At 42.0% G+C, this 27,611-nt stretch overlaps 1 protein-coding gene across 3 annotated transcripts; it reads left to right on the top strand.

Moving 5' to 3' along the window:
- Window positions 1-1,212: 1,212 nt before the first annotated feature.
- Window positions 1,213-27,270, top strand: znf507 (zinc finger protein 507). 3 transcript variants are annotated; one of them, XM_088333464.1, is made up of 10 exons: window positions 1,213-1,356; window positions 3,929-4,455; window positions 6,145-6,599; window positions 9,427-9,765; window positions 15,300-15,717; window positions 20,001-20,109; window positions 20,193-20,298; window positions 22,422-22,526; window positions 22,587-22,721; window positions 25,085-27,270. In XM_088333464.1, the coding sequence occupies exons 2-10, from the start codon at window positions 3,931-3,933 to the stop codon at window positions 25,401-25,403; spliced, it is 2,511 nt and encodes an 836-aa protein (XP_088189590.1). In that variant the 5' UTR covers window positions 1,213-1,356; window positions 3,929-3,930; the 3' UTR covers window positions 25,404-27,270. The 3 variants fall into 3 exon arrangements, with proteins under 3 accessions (XP_088189590.1, XP_088189588.1, XP_088189589.1); XM_088333462.1 differs by having other exon boundaries at window positions 20,190-20,298; XM_088333463.1 differs by lacking the exon at window positions 1,213-1,356 and adding an exon at window positions 1,899-2,006 and having other exon boundaries at window positions 20,190-20,298.
- Window positions 27,271-27,611: the final 341 nt, after the last annotated feature.

Raw genomic sequence — 27,611 nt, 5'->3', positions numbered from 1 at the left:
AAAATGACTAAAATGCAACGACTAAGCATACAGAGGGGGCACACTATTTATTTATTTTTTAATCGATTCGTTTCAACTTCATTTTTAAACATTTTATTCATTTAAAAAAAATAAATGAATATTCCGTGGAGTTAAGTATTTAATGGTAGCACAGTTCTTTTTCTCTAAAATGTTAATCCCAAGGGCAGCGGCGCAGTGGTTAGCGCGTGTTCTGAGGTCATGGTATCGAACCTCCTGTGTGGAGTATGCATGTTCTCCCCGTGCCTGGGTGGGTTTCCTCCCACATTCCAAAGACATGCATTTCAGGTGAATTGGCCCGTCCAAATTGCGTGTGAATGAGCGAATGAGTTGTCTGTCCCTGTGTGCCCTGCGATTGGCTGGCAACCAGTTGAGGCTGTCCCCTGCCCACTGCCCGAGGATGGCTGGGATGGGCTCCAGCACCCCCGCGACCCTACTGAGGATAAGCGGTGCAGATATTGGATGGATGGATGTTAATCCAAATTACAATGTAGTTTGTACAGAAACTCTCAATTTTTTTCCCACCAGTTTTGCTTGGTGATTTCCTTTTTTTTATTTGCTCTGGAGTAAATTTAAAATATAATAATAATAACGCTAAAAATAATAATAACATTACCAATAACACAATTCAATATGGTTGAAATTGAGCAGTGGTTAGCGCGTGTGCGGCACGGTTATGATGTCATGGGTTCAATTCCAGCTACCAACATTCCTGTGCGGAGTTTGCATGTTCTCCCCGTGTTTGTGTGGGTTTCCTCCGGGTACTCCGGTTTTCTCCCACGTTCCAAAAACATGCATGTCAGGTTGATTGGCCAGTCCAAATTGTCCCTAGAGCGAGTCGTCTGTCCCTGTGTTCCCTGGGACTGGCTGGCAGCCGGTTCAGGGTGTCCCCTAACCCACTGCCCGAAGATAGCTGGGATGGGCTCCAGCACCCCCGCGACCCTACTGAGGATAAGCAGTGCAGATAATGGATGGATGGATGAAATTGAGTGTTCTATTGCACAAGAGAAATGTTTCCTTTTTTTGAAACAGCACAGTTTCACCTCGTTTTTCTTTTTATCAAATACAATTATTTTAGTGAATTATTTATGTATATATATAATGTATTTTCTATGAATAAAATATAAATCAATACGTATTCCTTGTAATAAAGCGTTCTTCGTCAATAGAGTACCTGTCCAATCACCACGTCGTATTTTCGTCACCTGACGCGTCCTTCATGTCACGTGACTCTGGTTCCATCCTCGCCATTTTGCAATGTGGGGAGACAGAGGCCACTTTCTCTTTTTTATGACTCACAAATAAAACTAACGCGAGGACAAAGAGCACGGCGACCTGGTAAGGATTTCAGTTATTTTTAGTTTTACTAGTCTTGAGTGTAGTATCATGCGAGTTAAACATTAACTGTGGATGAAAAGTCATGACACGCTTCTGTTAGCATGGAGCTAACGAAGCTAACGCGTCCTAATTTCACCTTTGAATTTCAAGGCTTATTTTTTGGGGCAATAAAACTTTGCCTGCTTGCTCGTGTGATTATTTTTAGGTCGATCACTAAAATGTTTGGGCGTCTTTTAACGTTAATCCCACGAATGGAAAGCTAGCAGGACGTATTTTTAGATGTGGTCGAACAGGTGTTCACTGCTTGGGCCTCACTTTACTCACAAACGAAAAGGAAAATCATCATTTATCTTGCACAACTTTCATTTTATGATGCTATGAATGACAAAGGGTGTTTGTACTCACGCGTGAGTCATTCTGCAGAGAGAAGTGGCGCAAAAAGGGGAAGATGGTCAGAAAGTGACGATGAAAGGGGAAAGTCATCATTTCCCCTTCTAATGGAAATGTAAACAAAACCACGTGACCTATTAGACCTGATTCACGTTATCGCCAACAAGCCCTTTGGAAAATCGATAGCAGCAGTTCGAAGAAGTTCTTTCAAGAAAAGTGCCACAGAAGAGCCCTGGAATACCACATGAATCTGTTCTGAGGTGGCGATCGCTAAGTGTAATTGCCATATAATGGGGGATATGGAACTATTCTGATTTGTTAATGAGTACATTTTAGCAGGGGGGAAGTAGATTTATCCATCCATTATCTGCACCACTTATCCTCAGTAGGGTCTCGGGGGTGTTAGAGCCCAACCCAGCTATCTCCGGGCAGTGGGCAGGGGAAACCCCGAACTGGTAGCCAGCCAGTTGCAGGCAGGGTTTGGTAGGGTTACTTTAACTGGATTACTTTCAATTACATTTGGATTACTCAAATACCAAATATGCTAATATAAGACAATATAAACTAAATATGAATAAAATGATGACTCTCAACACGTGGTAAGCTTTCTCTCCTGTCTTTGATCCCTTTGATATCTGGCAAAACGAACATAAAATGCGACAGAAACAAAATGAAAATAAATCCAAACCGCTTGCCAACATCATTTTTGCCGTTCCATGTATTCCGTTACTTCCCAAGCCTGCACAAAATGTAGTCATTTTATTCATATTTAGTTGCTTTTGTCTTTTATTAGCATATTTGGTATTGGAGTAGTCCAAAAGTAATTGAAAGTAATCCAGTTAAAGTAACCCTACCCAACCCTGGTTGCAGGGCACACAGGGACAGACCACTCACTCGCTCATTCACACCTAGGGACAATTTGGACCGGCAAATTAACCTGACTTTAATGTTTTTAGAATGTGGGAGGTAACACACGCTCGGGGAGAACATGCAAACTCCGCACAGGAAGGCTGGGAACTGGATTTGAACCCATGAACGCCCTAACCATTTAGCTGCCGCGCCGCCGTGAAAGTAGATTCAATCTTGGAAAATACAAAAACTATTACAAAGTTCACACCGGTTCTTCTACTTGTACTTTCCTGATTTTAGGGTGTTCAACATTACAACATTATTATAAACGGAGAAATTGGCTCAATATTAGTCCAGATGAAATTTGTGTTTTGTTTCGCTTCATTATTTTTTTAGTTCCTTTTTTCTGTAAGTCAAGTCAAGTCACATTTATTTATATAGCCCTTAATCACAAAAATGTCTCAAACGACTACACAGGATTACAATTACACAATTACCTGATCTTAAACTAACATGTACAACTCGAAAAAAACACCCAAAAATAAATTCTAGCCTACAGAAATGTTTCTCCTCGTTTTATTTTGGGTGCCAAATACTCTTTTGATAAGCACAATTGTAATCGAAAACTATCTTCTTTTATCTTACTTATAGGAAAAGATGTTAAGGTTGGCGGAATGGGTGGACGAGGGGAATGTAGAGTGACTTGGTGCCTTGTTCTACTTTTTTGTTTTGTATTTGTTTGTGAAGCATGAAAATGGCAAAGGAAAATGCGTGTTTTAGGTACAGTCCAAATGCCAACCCAAATCACAAGAAAGGTGACAAAATAAGCATTTATTCAAATGCGTCTATGAAATGAAATGAAATGCGTGCACATGCATCATAAGAACCTTGACAGAGGCTGCAATGATGACTCAATCCAGGAGATGGCCACCACAAGTAAAAGCGTTCACTTCGTGACTTCATAATCCACTTAGCACAGTTTGTGCGTATCAGGTGTAATTTTGGGCTTCCTGAGAGAAAGTCTCCAAGTCATGTTTATTTCTATAGCCCTTAATCACAACGAGTCTCAAAGGGTTGCACAGATAAAAGACTATTAGCCGGACAGATCAAAGATTATTGCAAACTACAGACTATTATGACACCATCCCCTGATCTAAAACCTACATGAGGGCAACTAATACACAGATATTGTCAACATAAAATATAGGTTATTTGTATGCTATGGAAATGAAGTGTGTTTTAAGCTTAGATTTAACATTTCCACTGAGGTTGCAGATCTCAGAAGTGAAAGGTGGTTCAGGATGAGCTAACACTTTGTGTGTCTCACATCAAGTCATGGAAGACATCAACAGAGTCGCTGTGCTCATCACCGCCACCGACTCTTCTTCACCTTCGTCGGAACACGGTCTGCAAGAGCTCAACGCCGACGTCCACAAGCGCAAGCAAGACGCCGACTCCCTCATCCAAGTCATCGAAAAACTCAGCAAAATTGTGGACAAACGTCCCCAGCGCCGCTGCGCCCTCACCCGGCATAAGAAAGCCCAGTCGAGAACGGCTTCTCCTTACAAGAAGCCGAGCGGGGAACATCTCGACGGCAACAACAACGCCGGCGAGCACAAGTGCGCGTCCACTTGCTACCAATGCAGTCTCTGCCCTTACCTGTCGCCCACGCTGCCGCTCCTCAGGGAGCACCTGAAGCAGCACGACCAGCACAACCAGGACCTCATCCTCATGTGCTCCGAGTGCTGCTTCAGCTCCAGAGATCAAGTGCAGCTGGAGGAGCACGTCCGAATGCATATGGGCGGCAACAACGATGCTAAAATGGGAGGAGATGGACACAGTAAGGACTCCAACCTGGAGGTACGGCGATCTTTCTTGAGCGCATAATGCAGAGTTAGCCCACTGTGGATCTCAGTGACTCTTATCGTGCAGTGTTCATCTTACCTGTGAAAAGTGATGGGTCCCGGGGACTCGCATGCTCAAAAATCTATGGGTCCCAGCAGAGATCTATGGGTCCCCAAAATTTAGTGTTATCGAGGTTGAAATTGTAAATCGGTAACAAATATATAATATAAATCTATACATTCATTCAGTTTTAATCATCACAGTTTATTGGTAATGCAAATCAGTTATCACTTGAAGATTTTTTAGTTCACAACAATATTGTACATTATACGAAATAATGTTGCTGAAATATTTATATATTCTTGCAGTTTTAATCATCACAGTTAATTGGTAATACAAAGCAGTTATCACTTCAGATTTTTTAGTTCATATATTCTTTGTGGTTTGCTGTCCCGCCATAGTTGTTAATGCCTTCTCAAGGTCCAATCCATTATCATCCACCTCATAGCGTCACCGGGAATATAATTTAGTCCATTTTGGCAGAAAAGTCCTTTTCTTGCTAGGAGTATTCTTTTATTTTTATTTTTTTCGTCAAATCGTTCGCTTCAACACACGTGTTTTCCTTGCCTCCGCGATCGTTCAAAGAATTTCTCTGCCGTTTTTTCGTGCCAGAATTATTGCCGTTGTTATCACTTTCTGCATTATGTTTCAACTTCTGACACGGAAGAAATTACCAATTTTTTGTTGATTTTTCATCTTCCCTCGACGACAAACACTACAACAATGACGTAATCTCGCAGCAACAAGATCTCGTTAGCCGAGATCAGCGTGCAGACGAAAACTCGAACCGCGAGACCAAAACAACAATGGCGTACCTGCCTGACGAAAAGTTTGGCGTGCGGTAAATCTTTGTTTAAAAAAAAGCAATCGGGTAATGACAATTTTGTGTCAAAAAAGTTGCGTCCTGGGGACGCGCGTTGATTTCACACAATGCGTCCTGTTAAGGGAAAAAACTATATTATAAATTTTGCGTTTACCAAATTGTTTGGATTAGTTATCTGACTCCATTAACCAAATACAAACTTTATCCTCCTAACAAATGCATGCTCTTTTTTTGATTTTTAGGGAAACATATTGACAAGAGACAGGCATTTTCACACGGGGGCAGATTTATTTTCTTAATTATTAAGTGAATTCCATCGAATTTTGCTGTATTATTGTCGAATTAGTCTAATTAGTTTTCGTCGAGCCTTGCTCTCGTCTGTCTCTCGTCTCTTCCGTGTTCCGTCCTTTTGACACGTCGGGGCATCGGCCCCTCCCCCTTGGACGGGCCGACTCCTCACGTGGCTTCCACCCAGTCGCCTCCTCCTCCTCGCCGGAAGACGCCTCCATGTCTGAGGGGCTCACAACAAGAAAGCTTATCAGAAACCTCGTCTCCTTTTCCCGCGTCACCCCTTGTCCTCGTTTTCGTTTTTATGTAAACATAATTCCTGTCCAGGCCACACTGACCCCAAGCCCTGAATCCCTGTGAAAAATCCCCACTGCATTCAGCAAAATTTAATTTATATTATATTAAATCCCTTATAGTCAATTAAATAAAATTAGAAAAAATCCGTCAGTCCCCAACAAAAATGATGCGTCTAGGACGCAGGGACGCGGGCAAACGAAAACACTGATCGTGTGTTCATTTATTTTTCCTTCTAGTGTGGGGGTGCTGGCGAGGAGGAACTTCAGCAGAAGAAGAAAAAGAAGTGGTACATTTTCGAAGAGTACGGCCTTTACCGCTGCCTGATCTGCAGCTATGTGTGCAGCCAACAGCGCATGCTCAAGACCCACGCTTGGAAGCACGCCGGCCTCCTCGATTGCTCCTACCCCGTTTTCGAAGAAGAAGAGGAGGACGTTAAAGAAGCGGAAGCCAGCTCGGCAGTGGTGGACGTCGCCAGCCTAAACTCTGATTCCCAGACCGCCGCTGTGGTCGGTAAATCAAGTCCGCCGCACCCGGCCGAAGAAGAGCAAGACCAGTTGGTGGTAAAAGAGCTGAGCCCTGAGGAAACAGAGATGGATGTCACCACGGAGGTTGAGGCAGAGGTGGAAACTGAGGCGGAGACGCCATCTTTGGCCGACAGCCTCCTCACGTCAGCGCAGAAGATCATCAACTGGTAACATTTTCTCACCAAATACTTGCGATCACAGTTAACAAATAAACTTTTTTACCTATTTGATTTTCCCTAAATAATTTTAGCATGGAACCCAGTAGGGCTGCACCATTAACTAGAATTGCGATTGTGTAATCACAAGACACTGTGCTTCTCCCCCAAGGATTTATAGTTCCATGTTTGTTTTTATTTTACACGTTGTTATTTGAGTGATGGAGTGTTTGGCCTACCAGAATTGTCACATGGGAATCTTAGTTGGAAAACCGGTGAGACAATAGGTTAAAACCTTAAATGGTACCTAGTTAAATTTTATCACAATCTGTAACACTCAACGATATAGTTTACAGATTACTGTTAGGGTAGGTTTAGCCGTTACCAAAGTTGGCCATCTGGAGACGACAAGTTTACACTATTACATACACTTCTAATCAGTGCAACTTTTGTAATCACTCAAAGAGTGACTAGCCTTCATCCAAGAGAAGATGTCATCAGGTGGTGTTCAACCGTCACTGGACGTTTCGTCCCTTAACCACAATGCCATCGAGTTGATGGGCCGGCAGTGATGGCCAGTCACTGCCCATCTTCTCCTGGTCCCCAGCTAAACTCCTCTCTCCTACTCCAGAGCCAGCAAGAGGCTCTCTCCGCGGCTTCCCCCACCATATGGGCAGCTGCCTTCCTATCCCTTCCACTTATTCCCAGAGCTGTTAATGTGTCCCATACAGACTTTGCTGGGAAGCCCCTGCACCTGACGTCCACTGGGAATAGCCAGGTCTGCCATCCCTTGTCCCTGCATGTTGGACCAGTTCTTGATATTTGGCGTTTTTGCTTTCATGGGCTTCTCTGCATCCTTCTTCCTACGGTACAGTTAGCTCAATCAGGATGACCAAATCACGATGTTTGGGCTCAAGGAAGTTTGGACTACCTGGGGAAAGTGTCATTTCCTTCCCGGTTCTACCCTCATCTGCCACGCTGGTGCTGTTTGCAGGGGGCTCTTATTCGTCTTCTTGGAGGATGCTGGTTTCTCCCCTTCCCTGACGAACTGGATGGAATGTATTGGACTGGGTTGAGGTCAATGCTTCTTCCGCCTTTCCTGCTCCAAGATATAAGCCGTGCACCGAGGACCTTGTCATGGCGCCAGCGGTATCTGCCCTGGCTAAGAGCAGTCTGGCATCCTGCCCGAATATGCGCCAGTGTCCCTCTCCCGCCACATAGCCCGCGCTGTGGGTCCTCCCTTAACCCCCACCTGTACAGGTTGGTTGGTGTTGGAAGGATGTCGTACACTAACGGAGCAAGAAAGAGGTCCGGAACGGTCCCAACCTCCAGAGTTCTGGCCAGGTGATCCTTCGCTTTGGTAGGTCCCACTTCGTCCAGGCTCCTTGGCCTCCAAGCTCCACCGCCCTGGACCACCTGCCTTCCTCCTCCAGTTGATGGACCTCGGGAATTATGTGGCGAAACGAACAGATGACAACAGGGAATATCCCACGATGCAGAGATGCTTTTTGGCGGCTTTTTTTCAGCCGTCGACATTATCGGGTGTTTTGGGAGTAAATATTTTACATGGTTGATGACTCCATTTTTGTGGACATTCAACTGAATGCCAGGGGTCGTAATTTGTAAACTATGCCAGGTTTATAGTTTTTAAGTATCTTGTTTCAGACTAATCGTGACGAGTAAGTTTTTAAAAGGTCATCCAATCTTGAATTCCAAGAGTTGGCGCTTTCATTGATATGTTGTATATTTTCAGTGACTGGTGACATCGTACGGACGCATATTTGTCGGAACGTTAAAGGGTTACTGCGTGGTGCAAGAATGTCTAAATAAAAAAGGGGCCAAAAGAGTACTTTGACCAAAAACCAGATTTCTCACAATGCCTGTCGATTACGATAGCCACAAAGTGATGGCTCAGCGCCACAACACGCCAGTATCTCCATGCTAATATGGAGGCTAATGCAAATCAGCAAGGTAGAGAAACTTCAAAAAATAACCGGCTTCTTCGGCTCGGCTCACTAAAAGGAAGAAAGGGCTCTTTCGGGTCCTAAACGGCTCTTCGGGTTTTTTTGCTTCTTTAATCCCTACACGACCAAATGTTAAGTAAAATTGTGCACAAAATGATTTAAAGGAAAAGGGGGAAATAGAACAAAAAAAAAATACCAAAATGAAAAAGTAGTGAAAAGATGAGAAAAACAAAAGAAAGAGAAAAAAGAAGGACAAATTCAGAAAAAAAGAAAGGAACAAATGAAAACAAGTAAATAGAGAAGAAAAAGAAAAAAGTAACAGCTAGGAAAAAATAAACACAATGAGATTTTTTTTAAAGGAATTTAAAAAATATAGAAAAAAAACGGAAAGAAAAAGTTTGTGTTGCACTCAAATAATTTTTCAATTATATCAAGTCAATCGTGTTGTCAACATTGTACTTCCACTAAAAATGTAATTAAATACAATTGTGTATCGTGCAACCGACTAAATAAGCCCCCCAAAATGTTAGTATTATGCGACAAAAGATACCAGGAATAAGATAAATGGAAATCTTGTGAAATAATTGTAAAAACAAATGACGTTTATAGGCCCTGCAACCTTTGCAATCGTACACGAGTCAATTCATTCAAAAGTGAAAAATAATTTTGCATTGCCGGAAACTCCGCAAAATGTAAGGTGATGTCAAGTTTTGGACATGTTTAATAATGATTTAGTTGCCACATTTGGGATTGCTGTTGCTCACTGTTGTTTCAAGCGTTGCTCACCGACTTTGTGTGAACGCTCAGCCCCGTAAGGAAAATTACAGGGAACATTGGGTGTGATACGATCTTATTTGTGTCTTTGTTCTCAACAGCGACCCCAACAGCGCAGGCCACATCAACGTGATCGTGGAGCGCCTCCCCTCGGCCGAGGGCGGCGTCATGGCCACGGCGCCGCTCCTGCTGGACCCCCAAACGGACGCCGCTCAATGCTTACTGGACGTCAAAGAGGACGAGTGCGGGCGAGAGCACCCGTCCCCCCGAGACGAAAACGTCCCGCCGGCCGGCCGCAAAAGAACGCACTCTGAATCGCTCCGTCTCCATTCGTTGGCGGCCGAAGTGCTGGTGGCCATGCCCATGAGGACGCCCGAGATCAAACACGAAGCGGCGTCCGCAGATGAGCGACGAGGCGAGGACGCGGGCTGCTTGAGCAAGTAGGACATTTGGTTTTATATTGGGGTAGAACGCATCGGGTTCGAACACTTTCAGAAGCAAAAAATATTATTTAAATCTGTCGATATAGTGTTGATCAGATTCTGATAAATTGAAGATATAGTTGGCACTCAAAATAAGGAGAGAAGACCTCAATGGATTTTGAAATTACAAGGAAAACCGGGGAGGGAGCCCAACACTCCCATAAGAAACCCAACCTATTCTCAAAGCCATCCCCTAGCCCTTTTCTTTTTCTGAAATCTCCTAGGTTACAAAAGCAGATTTGTCATTAAAGGGACCGTGTGCAAAATGTATTGCCTCCTAGTGGTACAAAATACCTTCCGGATAGAAAAAAATAAATATTGATTATAGTCAAAATAATAAACTGGCATTGTATGCAATCTCCTTTGCTGGTGTCCAATATTGAAAACAGAATAAACTTTAGGAAAAATATATCCAGCTTTTCTCTTATGCATTTATAAAAAGCTGTAGCTCCACCAGCCTTGGGGGTATGGCGCCCGCCCCGAGACTGGGAGGTTGTGGTTCAAGCCTCGGCCGAGTCATACCCAAGACTTAGACATTGGTACCCGTTGCCTCCCTGCTTGGCGCTCAGCATTAAGGGTTTGGAATTGGGGGGGTTTGCTCACCTAATGACTCCCAACACCTCAGTTGAGCGAGGGGGCTGGGAATCCCCTCCTCCGAATCAATCTCCCAAAAAGACTCAGAAATTACTCTAGCCACCTCCCACTAGGGGGATATGGCTGTGGTATATATATATATATATATATATATATATATATATATATATATATATAAATAAATCCGGACTATAGAGCGCACCTGATTATAAGCCGCACGCACCACATTATGCGGACATAATTAGTTTTGTCCATATACAAGCCGCATTTGTATATAAGCCGCATGCGCCAACATTTAAACATGTAACACAGTCACAAGTTTAACCCAAATCTGACTTTAGGTGGCGCGATTGTAACTGAAGATATAGTACACAATCCATCCACCTCAATTGGCAACATGAACGGAAAATGATACCGGTAGTTAGAATTTAATGCAAACCTTTAAAGTCCAGGTCCCCTTGAAAGTAATCCAATGAAAAAAATGTATATTTGCAAAGTTAAGGGTGGGAAAAAAATATATCCACTATTGTCCGCTGCATCAACAAAGAGATTTGACTGCGCTTTACCCCACTTCCCATCAGCCCGCGTTTGCTCCGCCCCTTCTTTTTGAATCGCTCGTAGAAAATGTATCACAATAAGTCTCTAAAATGAATACACTACAAAAATATACAGTTGCAAATACATATTATACATGGTTACACATATTTACAAAGAAAGACGGTACACCGAGAGAGTTTTCAAAGCTTTGATAATAATAATATAATTTTCATGCCAAACCCTGCCTGTTAAAATTTGTTTTAAAACATAGAATGACAGCATAGCAATGTGTTAAGCCCCATTTTAAAGTACTACTTTTGATCAAATGCCTTAAAAATGCTTAAAATGCAGAATTTTCTTTGACGTATCGTGATAACTTGATAAATAAAATATATAAATGATTGCAAAACCAGAAATTGCACAATTAAAATAACGACACTGAAAGGTGACATTAAAAAAATATGTTAACATTATTTGAATGGTAGCCACAAAGGGACTATGAAGACAAGAGTGGCAATAAAACAACAACTATTTGTTGCACACTTCATTAAAGGGACAGTGTATAATACTTGACTACAAAATGCCCCTGTGTTGCAAAAACAAGTGCTACAAAGCACAAGCAAGATTACAACCTGCAGAGGCCCAGAGTGACCAAAGCGCATTACTTTTCTTATGTCGGGTCCCTCTAGGTCACAGGTGTCAAGCAGGCGGCCCGCGGGCCGGATCACGCCCGCTAGGGGGTTGAATCCGGCCCGCGAGACAACACTCAGAGAAGCCCAAGAGAAAAACAAGCTGCAGGTTGAAATATGTCAACTCGATGTTGCCAAAGCCAGGTGTCTCTCACAAAGACACTGTACTTGTATTTATTACTCTCTCTCTTTTTCCACCCCTTTTCTCCCACTTTCTGTCACTGTCTCTTTTACTCTCTGTGTCTCTCTTTTTCTCTTCCTTTGTTGCTCTTTGTTTCTTTCTCTCTCTGTGTCTTTTTAACATCTTTTGCTCTAACTTCCTTTTTTCCTTTTCTCTCTTTTCTCTTTCTCTCTTCATACCCTTTGTGCTTTCTTTTCTCTTTTCTCTCCTTCTGTCTTTCTATTTCTCTTTGGGTTTCTTTCTTCCTCCTCCTTTCTTTTCCCCCTCTCTCATGACTTTTTATCTTTTGTGTTTCTCACGCTCTCTCCCTCTCTCTCTTTTTCTTCCTTTGTCCCGCCCTCTCTCATTTTCCTTCCTCTTATTTCTTTATCTCTCTTTTTCTTTCTCTTTATACTACTAGTCCAGCCCCCGACAGAATGTTTGTTCTATCGTGTGGCCCCCGAGTTAAAATGAGTCTGACACCCCTGCTCTAGGTTGTCAAATACACGTTTCTCGACCTCCAAGTATTGAAGAAAGGCACATTATATATGATAGTTCATGCATTTTTGTTTATTGTGCAATTCAATAGTTTTTTCTACCTATAGGAAGCGCTAAGAAATTCAGATTCAGATCCAGATTCAGATCTACTTTATTGTCATTCTAGTACACGTGTATACAGAACGAAATGTCGATACATCTGACCCGCACAGTTTCCTTGAATGTACAGATATAAATAAAAGTTGTATTGTATTATGGCTACGTATAGTATTTTACCATAGACCGATAGTGCAAGAGGAGTAGCTAACCAGATGTGCAAAATGGGCAGTCAGGTTAACAAGTCAGGTAAACAGTAACAATAATAATAATAAAAATAATAATTTCCTTTGTATTGTCATTCTTTGTAACAATGTACACAGAACGAAATGTCGATACACCTGACCCGTTGTAGCGAGCCGATGCAGCCGCAGCCAACAGAGGGCGCCGCCATTTTACCAATGTTATAAGTCTTAGGTATGACTCGGCCGAGGCGCGAACCAGCGACCTCCCAGTCTCAAAGCGGGCGCCTTACCATCTAGGCTACTGAGCTGGTAACACTGTAACAATAACGCTGTAAGTACAATAGTGCAGAGAAACAGATGTGCAAGGAGTGGCTAGCTATAAAGAACTGCCAGTAGTGCAAAAAGTCAAACAAAACCAACAGATGTACAGATTAGCAGCAGTTTAGATTTACTATGTGTTTGATTGACCGTTTAACAGTCTAATGGCCAGGGGGACAAGACTATTGTGGAACCTGGTGGTCCTGCACCGCACACTGCAGTACCTCTTCCCAGAGGCTAGCAGAGTGAACGGTCCATGATGGGGGTGAGAGGGGTCCCTGAAATACGCAATTATTAAAAAAACTGAACATGCAGAAGCCCCATTTTCATTTCACATGAGATAAAAGTCTTGATAAATAAATGCATCGTATGTCATTTGTAAATACAGTTTTGGTAAATGAATTGCGTTTTATTTAGCACTTTTCAAGTCATTGAAGACCTCCCGAAGCACTTTATAGTTAAACACTTGGAAAAAATGTTATTTAACATTATTTGAACGGGGCCGCAATGAGTTCCACTAAAACAATAAAAAAATGTGGGTTTTTTTGTCGTACTTTTAATTAGAGGCAAAGTATGTAATATGAAATGAAATGATCTGCATTTCTATAGCGCTTTTCAAGTCAATGACTTCCCAAAGCGCTTTACAATGTGCTCCACATTTCCCAATAGCGTCCTTGCAGCCATGTAAGGCGCTAACCGGCTAATTGGGGGTTTTAGGGGTTCAGTGTCTTACCCAAGGACACTTCGACATGTAACACGGACAAGCCAGGATTCGAACTGGGATCCCTTGATCCCAAGACGAGCGCTCTACCTCCTGAGCCACTGCCCAATATTTGACCAATCAGTGTTGATATATTGTGTAGGGCAACCATAAACGAAGGCCACATAAATGCAAACTATTGCGACATTAAGTGACCAGAATGCATAATTTTTCTTCTTTCTTTTTTTTTTGCCTTCTTTCAAAAAGCTTTTTGTTTTTTGGGTTACTGGTTTTCAAACGCATCAGATTCCTCTAGGTGAGCCTCATGTTATGAAAAATAAATTACAATGTCTTCACCTACAAGCATTTAAAGAAAAAAAGCATGTTTAAATGATCTTGATTTTGTTTATGCTTACTATTCAAATTTATATATATTTTTAATGAGGTTTTACTACCACTAAAAGGTGCTAAATACTACACAATGTCACTTGTTGACCTTTTATCTTATTCTTTTAAGTTTTTAGTTGTTTATTCTGGAGTACTGTATTTTCCGGACTATAAGTCCGTTTTTCCTTAGTAAGACTTATCTGTGAAATTATTGACACGTTATTACCGAGTATATCATTTCACGTGTTTATGTACTAAACATCTATGGCCGCTCTAGGCTTTTGTTGATAATGTCAACCTTGTTGTGTCTAAAACATCTACCCCCTAGCATACATCACTCGCGCAAATGTCAGTAAAATGACTTCGTATTGCATTTTTGGCAAATGTTACGGAACAGTGGAGTGCTAAAAATTAGCACCTAGTATAGAATTCACTTTTGAGCAAGTTGAAAAGACAAAATGACACCACCTTTTCTTACTAATAGAAGTTTAAAAAGATGCAAAATATGAGAAAATAGTACATGTGTTTTGCATAAAACACATATAAACTAGTAGGTATGTATGTGTGTCATTGGTATATTCCAATTATTTTTCAAAGATGATGCATTTTGAAGAGTAAGTCTCGTCTTTGACTTTCTGAGCTGTGACGTCATAAGAACACCATCACCCTTGCAACCATGTTCATTAGTCGAAAATGTTTTAAGAGTGTTTTTAGCAAAGTTTTGATAGCCTTTGGGAATAATGCCAGGGTGTTGTGGCATATAGAATAGAATAGAATAGAATATACCTTTATTGTCATTGTTACAAAATGGGTTAACATATTGTGACAACGAAATTGGGCATGACACTCCAGTTTTACACATTCACAGTGAGGTATGAGCCAAGAAGATAAAGGAACAGAGAAGATACGGTTATAAAACAAGGGGGATAAGGCTATAGTTATAATTTACATGGTATTTACACAAGAAATGTCGGCATGTGGGATGTTACATACAGTGTTATCGTGATACACGTGATATGTGGGTGAAGCAATGGTAGAACAAATAGCGAGCAGCCAAAAATCGGGCAAACCGTTAAAAATAAGACTCAGAATTGTATTTTGTAAGGGAATGGAGCACACTAAATTTTGGGGAGCCATAGATCTCTGTTGGGACCCATAGATTTTTGAGCATGCGAGTCCCCGGGAACCATCACTTTTCACAGCTCAAATGAACACCGGATGCGTCTTTTACTCCGGAGCATCTTATCGTCCTTAAAATACGGTCATTCCGCTGTAATTGACGCCAGACTATTTTAACATCCGACATTCTTGACGTCTGAAACTCGCAGGAACCCGGAAGGCCCCGCGGCGGCGGCCAACGCCGGCATCAGCTCGTCCCTGCTCACGGTCATCGAGCGTCTCCGCGAGCGCTCGGACCAGAACGCTTCGGACGAGGACATCCTCAAGGAGCTGCAGGACAACGCCAACGCCGTCCCGGAAGCGGCGGGGACGCCTTCTCAAGCCGGCCTGGTGGACTTTGTGGCCGGCAGCGAGCGGCCGTACCGCTGCCGCCTCTGTTGCTACAGCAGCGGCAACAAAGGCTACATCAAGCAGCACTTGCGCGTTCACCGCCAGCGCCAACCCTACCAGTGCCCCATTTGCGAGCACATCGCCACCGACAGTCGGGACCTGGAGACGCACATGATACACCACTGCAAGGCCGGGATACACCGATGCCGGACGTGCGCTCGCAGCTTTCGCTACAAGGTTAGCACCGATCTTCCCTGTCATTTTCCTTACGGGTCTGAGCGTTCACACAAAGTCGGTGAGCAACGCTTGAAACAATAGTGAGCAACGGCAATCCCAAAGTGTGGCAACTAAATATTATCAAACATGTCCAAAACTTCACATCAAGTTACATTTTGCTGAGTTTCCGGCAATGCAAAATGATTTTTCTCTTTTGAATGAATTGACTCATGTACTATTGCAAAGGTTGTACGGCCTACAAACGTCGTTTGTTTCTTACAATTCTTTCACATGATATCCATTTCTTTTTATTTCCTGATATATTTTGTCGCATAATATTAACATTTTTGGGGGCTTATTGAGTCGGTTGTAAGATACAGAACTGTACTTAATCACATTTTTAGTGGAAATACAATGTTGTCAACAAGATTCACTTGATATACAGTAATTGGAAATTATTTAAATGCAACACAAACTTTTTATTCTTTTTTCGGTGTTTTTTTTCTACTTTTTTCTCAAATTCCTTTAAAAAATCTCATTGTGTTTATTTTTTCCGAGCTGTTACTAATTTTCTCTCTTTGTTGTCTGTTTACTTTTTTCCTACATTTATTTCTTTTCTTTTTTTCTGGCTTTTTTCTGAATTTTTCCTTCTTTTTTTCTGTTCTGTTTGTTTCTTTTTTTCTCAGATTTTTACTACTTTTTCATTTGGGTATTTTTTTTCTTTTTTGTTCTATTCCCCCCTTCCTTTAAGTCATTTTGTGCATCATTTTATATACTATTTGGTCATGTTGGGATGAAAGAAGCAAAAACAACCTGAAAAGCCGTTTAGGACCCGAAAGAGCCGGTTCCTTTTTAGTGAGCCGAGCCGAAGAAGCCGGTTCTCGACATACTCTACTAACTTTACTCAACTTTGACTTAAGTCTCTTCTTAATAAGTCATTTTGAGCCCTCACTTTTGTGCGCTGGCTAGATTTTCTTGTGCGCTGAGAATGGGCGAGCAGTGCGCAATTGCGCACCCGCGCAGCTTAGAGGGAACACTGCCCCCCCTGCGACCCCACCGGGCTCCGCCCTGGACACCCTGGCCCCCAAACCCCCGCCTAGGTTTCAGACTTTTTCTCCTCACGTCAATCACATCCCTGATCTTACTTTTGACCAGCTCGGCGGCCTTGGGGGTAGGGCGCCCGCCCCGAAACTGGGAGGTCGCTGGTTCAAACCTCGGCCGAGTCATACCTAAGACTTACAACATTGGTACTAATTGCCACCCTGCTTGGCGCTCAGAATTAGGGGTTGGAATTGGGGGGTTTGGTCACCTAATGATTCCCAACACATCAGTTGTATTGAGCGAAGGGGGCTGGGAATCCCCTCCTCCGAATCAATCTCCCAAAAAGACTCAGAAATGACTCTAGCCACCTCCCACTAGGGGGATATGGCTGTGGTATATACTGGACTGTCTCAGAAAATTAGAATATTGTGATAAAGTTCTTTATTTTCTGTAATGCAATTAAAAAAACAAAAATGTCATACATTCTGGATTCATTACACATCAACTGAACTATTTCAAGCCTTTTATTATTTGAATATTGCTGATTTTGGCTTACAGCTGAAAAAAACTCAAAAATCCTATCTCAAAATATTAGAATACTTCCTCAGACCAAGTAAAAAAAAAATTTATAACAGCAAAACTAAATCAAACATTTGAAAATGTCCATTGATGCACTGAGTACTTGGTTGGGAATCCTTTTGCACGGATTACTGCATCAATCCGGCGTGGCATGGAGGCAATCAGCCTGTGGCATTGCTGAGGTCTTATTGATGCCCAGGATGCTTCGATAGCGGCCTTCAGCTCATTTGCATTTGTAGGTCTGGTGTCTTTCATCTTCTTCTTAACTATACCCCACAAATTCTCGATGGGGTTCAGGTCAGGGGAATTAGCAGGCCAATCAAGGACAGTGATGCCATGGTCAGTGCACCAGTTACTGGTGGTTTTGGCACTGTGGGCAGGTGCCAGATCATGCTGGAAAATGAAATCCTCATCTCCATAGAGCTTTTCAGCAGATGGAAGCATGTAGTGCTCTAAAATCTCTTGGTACACAGTTGCATTTACTCTGGACTTGATGAAACACAGTGGACCAACACCAGCAGCTGACATGGCTCCCCAAACCATTGCTGACTGTGGGAACTTCACACTGGATTTCAAGCAACTTGGATTTTGCTCCTCTCCAGCCTTTCTCCAGACTCTGGCGCCTTGACTTCCAAATGAAATGCAAAACTTGCTTTCGTCTGAAAAGAGGACTTTGGACCACTCTGCAACTGTCCAGTGCTTCTTCTCCATAGCCCAAGTCAGACGCTTCTTCCGTTGTCTTGAGTTCAGAAGTGGCTTGACCATGGGAATACGGCTATTGTAGCCCATTTCCCGGACACGTCTGTGAACTGTGGCTTTTGATACCTGGACTCCAGCTTCAGCCCACTGTCTTTGAAGCTCCCTCAAATTCTGGAAGCGGCTCTTCTTCACAATTTTGTTAAGGCTGCGATCATCTCTCTTGGTTGTGCAGCGTTTCCGGCCACATTTTTACCTTCCAACAGACTTTTTGTGGATATGCTTTGAAACTGCACTCTGTGAACAGCCTGCTCTTTGAGAAATTTCTTTTTGTGTCTTACCCTCCTGATGGAGGGTATCAATGATGGTCCTCTGGACAGTAGTCAGATCAGCAGTGATTTAGTTTACTGAACCAAGCTGAGTGTTTTTAAGGCTCAGGAAACCCTCGCAAGGTGTTTCGAGTTAATTAGATGATTCAGGTGATTAGTTGAATAGCCTACTTGTATACTTTTTCATGATATTCTAATATTTTGAGATAGGATTTTTGAGTTTTCTTAAGCTGTAAGCCAAATTCAGCAATATTAAAATAATAAAAGGCTTGAAATAGTTCAGTTGATGTGTAATGAATCCAGAATGTATGACATTTTTGTTTTTTTAATTGCATTACAGAAAATAAAGAACTTTATCACAATATTCTAATTTTCTGAGACAGTCCAGTATATATATATATATATATATATATATATATATATACTGTATATAATCTTACAAACGAGTAGGCCTCAGCGATAAAATGATAACGATAATCATTGGCAATACTTTTGCCACGATAAATAATCCAAACCAGGGGTCGGCAACCTTTTCAATGTTGAGTTCCACTTTCATATGTCCTTGTAAATCACTGTGCCACACCAAGATTAATAACTCGCACAACATTTCTTTTATATCCAACAGAGCTGTCATTTTACACCACTCCAAATATACAACATGGATAGACATTGAAATCGTATAACTAACCAATTTATCTTCCACTATTCTTGTTCATCAATTAACTAAAAAAATGAATGTGAATAAGAAGTGGAAAGACCTGTAGCCATCCATGACGGCAACTTTTTGCCACAAGAATTAATCAGAATCAACCATTCTTCATTAACAATGAACTACAATCAAAAAACAAGTGATATGGAAAGCTACCATACCATCATCAATGATATGCAAGATTTTTTATTAATTTGATTTATTGTATTTTCTTGCTGTGAAATCTAAAAAAAAATCATCAAACAAAATAAGTTAATATATTTCCTTGTCCTACCTAATTAGCAGATAAAAACAATCAAATACATGGTAATCTTGTTGTGGAATGTGGATAATAAATAATTATAAGTATGGAGTCATCTGGTGAAGGTCGTGGAATGACGTTGTTGCAAGAGGTCACAAGCTGATATGCTGAGGGAGCCGGGGCGGACGACCTTCACGAGATATCTTAACTTTATTGGAGAACATTTTAAAAGCCAATGTTGAACGTCTGGAACTTTGAACGTGTCCCAAATGCAAAAAAGCGGGTTCCCTTTTCGCCATATCTCCTCTCTGCGTATTTTTGGGGGCGACGCCCAACGATGGTCTCTCCAAATATCGGCTGCCCCCTATTGATATGGATGAATGTTAGTTATTCTGCTGATCACTGGAATACAGCAAAGATAGGGAACAATGGCATGCTCTTATCAAAGATTGAAATTGGGAAATTTACCACCACACGCTACTTGAGGAATCTCTGCACACTGGTTGAAAAACATTGGATTATTGCACATGCATGCAGTTTCATTTACATTGATATTCCATGTAAATTATGGTCTTACGTTTTGAATTAGGCTGGCAACATATTCACTTAAAAGTGTTGAACTCAGGTTAAATAAAATAAGCTTTCTGTTTTATGGTAAACAAATCTTCTGACGTGTGCAATTTTAATCGTTTATTTGTTTGTAATTCAGAATCAGTTGAAAAGCCACGAGCGAGAGCATCACAGCGTCATCGGCGCTGACACATCCGTGGCGGTGACCTTGGATGAAACTGAGGAAGCGGACTGTGACGAGGACAAAGGTAGGGGGCGCTCACGTCCAGGGACCCTTAGATTTGTAGACCTTTTTTTTTGGTACCGATTGTCATGCGGTCTTTTTCAGAAGGCGGCCTTCAGAAGACGTTCAAGTGCGACGTCTGCAACTACACCAGCTCGACCTACGTGGGCGTCAGGAACCACAGGCGGATACACAACTCCGACAGACCTTATCGGTGAGGCCCCGTGTTGTTATTGCATGAATCATCTTTTAAATGCATGCCTCCGGACTGTTCACGGTTGTGAAGGCTGCTGAGTCACTACTCTTGATTATCCACTCGGTGGCAGTAGAAGGTTGTAAAAGGCCCTGCTGTCAGTTACAATTTTGGGGGTGGACTCTGCGGGTTAACCCTGGTCCTTTAATCATTATTTGTGTGGTCTCCATTTTGAAAACACTAACAGGCTCCTGATGATTTTCAAGTAGTAAGTCAAGTCATATTTATTTGTATAGCCCTTAATCACAGAGAGTCTCGGAGGGCTGCACGGACCACAGATTATTGCAAACTACAGACTATTATCACACCCTCCCCTGATTTAAATCCTACATGAGGGGAAGGAAAAACTCAAAAACTTAAGCATGGGGAAAATGAATAAACCTTGAGAAGGGACCGCACATGAGGTAATCCCCCTTCCTGATGTTAAGTCAACTCAATGATGTTTATTTGTGATGCCCCTAATCTCAAAGGGCTGCAAAGACCAGACTATTGCAAACCAGCCTATTATGACACCATCCCCAGATGTAAAACCTACATGAGGGCAAGGAAAAACTCAAAAACCTCAAGTCAAGTCATGTTTATTTGTGACGCCCTTAATCACAAAGTCTCAATGGACTGTATAAACCACAGACTATTACACAACATCCCCTGATCTAAAACCTACATGAGGGGAAATGAAATCAGAAAGATATGAGGGAGCAAGTCCTTGCATGATTTTGCATACCCCCAACAGAACCTTCAAATCTCATCTTAAGCTAACAGGGAGCCAATGCAGGTTCGCTAAAATCGGGGTGAACTTTCTTGTCCAGTTAAAAGCCTCGATTCGGCATCCTTTACCAGCTGAAAGCTCTTGATTTTGGACTTCGGGAGACCGCAGAGTAATGAAATGAAATGAAATGAAAATGAAATGAAATGATTTGCATTTATATAGCACTTTTCAAGTCAATGACTTCCCAAAGCGCTTTACAATGCGCTCCACATTTCCCAATAGCGGCCTTGCAGCCATGTAAGGCGCTAACCTGCTTATTGGAGGTATTAGGGGTTCAGTGTCTTACCCAAGGACACTTCGACATGTAACACGGACGAGCCGGGATTCGAACTGGGATCCCTTGATCCCAAGACGAGCGCTCTACCTCCTGAGCTACTGCCGCCCACATGTAATGCATTACAGTCATCGAGACTGGAGGTAACAAACGCGTGAATTATCATCTCCGCATAGGGCGGATTTTAGCAATGTTGCGAAAATGGAAAAAAAGCTGTTCTAGTAATATTCTTAACGTGTGTTTGAAAGGACAGATCGGGTTCATATATGACACCTACATTTTTAACTGAGTCACTCTGGGTGATATTACATTTGTCAAGGTTCAGAGCCGTTTTTGAGAAAAAGTCACGGCATTTGGATGGACCATCTCATCTCATCAGCCGTACCGCTTATCCTCATTAGGGTCGCGGGGGGGCTGGAGCCCATCCCAGCCATCTCCGGGCAGTGGGCAGGGGACACCCTGAAAGGGTTGCCAGCCAATCGCAGGGCACACAGGGACAGACAACTCATTCGCTCATTCACATCTCGGGACAATTTGGACCGGCCAATTCACCTGAAATGCATGTTTTTGGAACGTGGGAGGAAACCCACGCAAGCACGGGGAGAACATACAAACTCCGCACAGGAAGTCTGGAGCTGGATTTGAACCCACGACAGGTTCCCATGACATGAACTGTGCCGCACAAGCGCTAACCACTGCGCCGCCGTGCTGCCCTTGGATGGACCAATAACTAGCATTTCGGTCTTTTCAGAGTTAAGGCGCAAGAAGTTCAGTTGCCAGTTTAGTGTGGAAGATTCCTCCATTGGAAGATATAGTTGAGTGTCATCTGCGTAGCAATGGAAACTGATATTATACTTGCAAATAATATCACCTCATCGAATAATGTAAATGCTGAAAAGAAGGGGGCCGAGTACTGAACCCTGCGGAACACCACAGCAAACACTAAAGTTTGAGACCCTGGCAGGGGCCAATTAAGTGCTACAAAGTGTTCACTAGGAAGTATAGCCTGCAGATGGTTGACGCAGCTTTTGGCACATGTAGGTGCTGCAACTGCGACTTTGCCACCACCAACATGAACAGCTTGAAGAGTCACATGAGGCGACACCCTCAGGAGAACCAGGCCGTGCAGCTCCTGGAGCAGTACAGGTGAGAAGCGAGAAAACCTGCCACTCTCGGATCACCTTTGACAATTCCTTCCTTTCCCAGGTGCTCGCTCTGCGGCTATGTTTGCAGCCACCCGCCTTCCCTCAAGTCGCACATGTGGAAGCACGCCGGAGACCAGAACTACAACTACGAGCAGGTCAACAAGGCCATCAACGAGGCCATCTCGCAGAGCGGCCGGTAAACCCGCCTCACCGTGACGACACGCACTGTTATTCGGATCGATGTGATCAAATCCAGCTTGTGTAGTAGCTAGGGAAGCAATATCTTATAAACCTGCTTCCTGAAATGTTACAATGTGCTTCACACTTACCCATTCACACACACACACACACACACACACACACCAATAGGGAGTCAGCCTCCAAACGTTTTGAGGATAATCAAGATGCTAAATGGTCTGCATTTCTATAGCGTTTTTCAAGTCAATGAAGACCTCCCAAAGTGCTTTACAGGGAAATCTGGTACATTTTAAATTCAAAAGCATTGATATTTTTTTTAGCAAATGTGTGTTACCGTGTAAAACCGGTTAATAATAAATAACTAGAAATGAAAGGCTATGACACAGCAAATCAGTCATACATGTAAGGTAGTTCAACGCAAAACAAATCTGCTCATCTTATTACGCCAAAAACGAGTGTTTTGTTGCCGTGCTATTTAAATATAACAGATCAAATTTTAAAAAATTAAAAAAAAAAGGATAAAGAAAAGAATTATGAATAGGATTTTTTACCTTTGTGGTGGTCAGCAGAAGGCGCTCGCACACCTCCATATTTTGCTGCTATTTCTTTCTTAAATGCAATAGTTGTACGCACTACTTTTCTTTTTTCACCTGTAGCAACTTCTGCTGCTTGCACTGACTTTCTTCGGAGGCATAATTAGGGGCTTAAACACTTCGTACACCTATATTAAAAGCGAAAGCAAAATGAAGCACATCCGATAACAGTTTGTCACAAAAAGAGCGATCTACACCCGAACGCCACTCAGCATCGCACCCTAGCGTACCCACTCACGCTTTACCGGCGTTCGAACTCCGATTTTTTGACCGAGCAGCGAAGCAAGAATTTCCCGAATTTTTTGGTCGGACTCCGATTTGTTTCGAACCGAGAGGCGTTCGAAAACTGAGGTTCCACTGTATAGCGTATTGGCAACGAAACAGATCAAATCACAGATATGATTTCTGGCCGTAAAAATACAGTACAAAACATTTCAAAGTGTCCATTGCACTTTGTGTGTTTGAGTACAGAAAGACACTTATTTGCCCACTTGGTCAGGCAAGCTTCAGATTTAATCGAATATGCGTTCATGTACAAACAGCCTTGCGACTAAAGCCCCGCGCGCACAGTAAAAAGATACTGAGGAGACACGACCAATATGTGGTATTACCTTTATAGAAAATCAAAATAATAAGGAACATAAATGCTTCTGAATCATTCTAACAAGTAGTTTCAGCCGATTGAATATTGTAGCGTAGCTAAAAGTGTCTCATCCGGTGCATTTTGCACATTGTGAAGAGATAGGGAGGTGACATGACCAAGTTGTGTTCGTACTTTTTCGGAACAGACCTTATTGCCTCGAAATAAGGTCAAACAGAGTTGCCGGATACAACCGAATGTTTGATCTTATGCATAGTCCAGTGTTTTTCCAAATTGCTCAGTCCACAATTGAATGGATTTGGGAGTACAGTCCATAAACATGCCCGATTAAAGTCGCCGCCGACGATAAAGCTCCGTTGGGGTGTGCAAGCTGCTGTTTATTGATAGCATCGGGCAGGAGATTTAGCGCTATGCTAACGTTAGCATCCGGTGAAACGGTTAGCGGTGGAAAGTAAACAGCAAACACAAAGACCACAGTTAACTCTCCTGGTACATAGAAGGGTCTCAGGGTTTATATCCTCAGACAACATCTCATGTTACGTAGCACGTCCCCTTGTGATGACGCACTTGTTTTCCTCAATGTGCATGCTTTTCGGGAATTGACGATGTTTTTTCAAAATACATTCGTCCTATTTTGATTTTCCAAAGTTCCACAATTTCCAAGAAACTCGTTGGGGTCGGCCTGACATCTAAACTCCTATCAGCTTGCAATTTCGCGAGCTAACTGGCATTTAAACTCTGGAGAAACAAGCCTGGAATTTCCAGTTTTAAACTAATGTGTTCTCCTTATGTCAAGCCCGACTCCAATAAACCATAACTTCTGCAGACATTCCAAATGAAATCTAATAAAGAACATAAATGCTTCAAATCTTTCTAACAAGCAGTTCTGATTGATTGAATATTATAGCGTGGCTAATAGTGAGTAATTATCGTTTCTCTCTGGTGCCTCGTGCTCATTATGAAAAGGTAGATATGAGACACATCCAAGTTATTATTTTCCATCTGATAATTGTGATGTCATATTTAGCATGTTATTGCCTTCAAATCTATGAGACTGGTAACTATTAGTGCATCTCTGCATAATACTCCACACAAAGATGGTTTATCATGGATCATTTTTAAAATGTATAGAATATGGCCACCAACTTTGAATATATATTTGTTCAGTGCTCCTGCTACAGCATCCACAGGCCCAGAATCTCTCACGGCTGCTTCCTACGACGCCGCTAAGATCCCAGCGGAACAAATTCTAGAACTACCTGTCGTGGCTTCCAAACCCGGGCCGAAACTGCAAGGAGGCTCGCCGGCGCCGGTTCCGCAAGGCGGGGCGGAGTACTGCATGCTGCTCTTCTGCTGCTGCATCTGCGGCCTAGAGTCTACCAGCAAAGAGCGACTGATGGAACACATGAAGGAACACGAAGGTGACCTCATCAGCATCATACTCAACAATAAGGACGCGTACACTCACACGGAGTTAGCACAGTGAACACAGTATCGATAGCGGTGCCTCAGCTTTCAAACGACTCCAACAATATTTTCAGGAGAAATATTTACCTTCATTTTGAGTTTTCACAACACAGACGCTGCCTTACTTATGAAGGAGGGTCCGGACGATCATTCGTAAGTCGAATTTGTTCCTAAGTTGCTTCAGTGCTATATTTTGTATGTTCAAGGCTTGTTGTTTAAGTAACCTGTATTGTTTTGTACTAAAAATAAACATTTCATAAAATAATATACTCTATAACGATATATAGTGAAGATTAACTTACTTTTGGAAGATGAGCTTCAAGAGTTAGGCTACTTCCTCCTAGGTGGTAAAAAGTGGCTGAAAAAAGCGATCCAACCATTTTCTCAACCGCATCAAGCTTTCTTATTCCATTTTCGTTTGAAAAGAAACGGTTCGCCTCTTCTTTACACTTTACACCAATCGTGTTTGAATGGATGCACGAGATATTAAACAATAAAAATATCAAAGTTCTTAGCGCGCTGGAGGTACAGTATAGTACACAGGTGTCAAACTCACAGCTCGCGGGCCACATCCAGCCCGGCGTACAATTATATCCGGCCCGTGAAATCCTTTTATACAATACACATGTACTCTAATGGCCCAGGTCTATGAAACCCTGATAACTTCCAAATTATACTCAGATACTAAAAACCACAATGGCAGAGAAAATCGTATTAATTGACATTGCCGGTAAACCCATGCGTCTTATTTGTGGAGGTTTTGTGGCCGTAATTAAGGAATTTGATGTAAAACGGCACTACAAGATAAAACTTCAGAGTAAGCTGAAAAACCTTGAATCCAGAAAAAAGATACCGAAAGTTGAAGAGTTCAAGAAGAATATGAAGATGTTTTTCACTAAAGCAAATTCCCATAGTGAAAAGCGCAAATTTTATTTATATTTTCCGTTTTTCATATTTTAACTTTTATAGTTTTCACAGGAGATATTTTTATGGAGAGCAACGATTTTTAATTCATTTAATGTTAAGTTTGTTTATTCCTGACTGGTTTAAATTCATATTTATTATTTTTTTTCAAATTTTTTTTAAAGGAAAGTGTATTCAATAAATATTTAACCTGTTCGGCCCGCAACCAAAGGTGTGGTTTGAGTTCTGGCCCTCTGTATAATTGAGTTTGACACCCCCAGTAGAGTATGTTTATACTCAAACGGGGAAGAGGAAGCCGTATTTCTTCTTCGGGTGGATGCCGGGTGAGCTTTCACAGCGCCACACGCCGGTAGTGGCGGAAAGAAGCACTACAGTAATGTCCCGTACTGGGGAAAAGGTGCACAAAATACAAAATCTAACTTACAGCAATATCCGGATATTTTTCGACATCCTGAAAAAAATGTTGGTATCTCCCATTTTGCGCAAGTCGAATGGTCGTAAGTAGGGGAGCGTCTGTATGCCCTTCTATATGTAAACAGTACCAAAGAGATTTCATATTAAGGTATTATTTTTATTTAATCGATACATCGGTATTAAATGAATCTGTATGTTTAGGACTAGATTGCTGTTTTTATTGGAAAAAAGTGGATTTTTCATACGGGCCAAAACAGATTAATGACACTACCATCATTTCTTATGGGAAAAAGGAATTCAGAGCTCGTCCGTCAACCTGAAACGGATTTAGTTTGAAAGCTGAGGCACTGCTGTATTCGTTTTACCTCAGCAAAAGCGCTTATTTTGTCCATTTTGCAGCTTCTCACGTCACAGTCCGCTCCATGACATCATTTCTTGCAATAGGACACAATGTTACCTCCGCCAAGGCCTTCCAAGCACAATATGAGTCATTCACCTGTAGTATGAGTGGGCGATACGGTAAAAAAAATGTTTTTCCAAAACCAAACCGCGATCTTGATTTTTCTTTGAGAATTCTTGAAAAAAAATGGCAACTCGTTTCTAATTATTTCGCTTTAATATTATGCTGAGATCATTTTTTTAAGCCGTCTAATTTATGGAAAAGTTTTAGTTGTGATTGTGCTTTTTTTGTTGTTGCATCATTTAACATTAGGCACGAAAACATTCCCATTAGCAGCTACAATCCGTGTCCACAATGCCGACATTAACAGTTAGGGGTAGGTGATATGGCAAAACCTTTTTTTATTGTTATTATGATTATTAGCAGTTTCTGAAATAACGTCTCCGCCCGAGTGGCCAACTTTTTCAAGGGAAAAAAAGCAAAAGATCT

The sequence above is a fragment of the Urocampus carinirostris genome, chromosome 4 (genome assembly GCF_059441175.1).
Source record: "Urocampus carinirostris isolate Australia breed hairy pipefish chromosome 4, RoL_Ucar_1.0, whole genome shotgun sequence".
In the NCBI taxonomy this organism is placed as follows: Eukaryota; Metazoa; Chordata; class Actinopteri; order Syngnathiformes; family Syngnathidae; genus Urocampus; species Urocampus carinirostris.
Note: the sequence above shows the minus strand (reverse complement) of the source record. Positions and strands in the feature narration are given on the sequence as shown.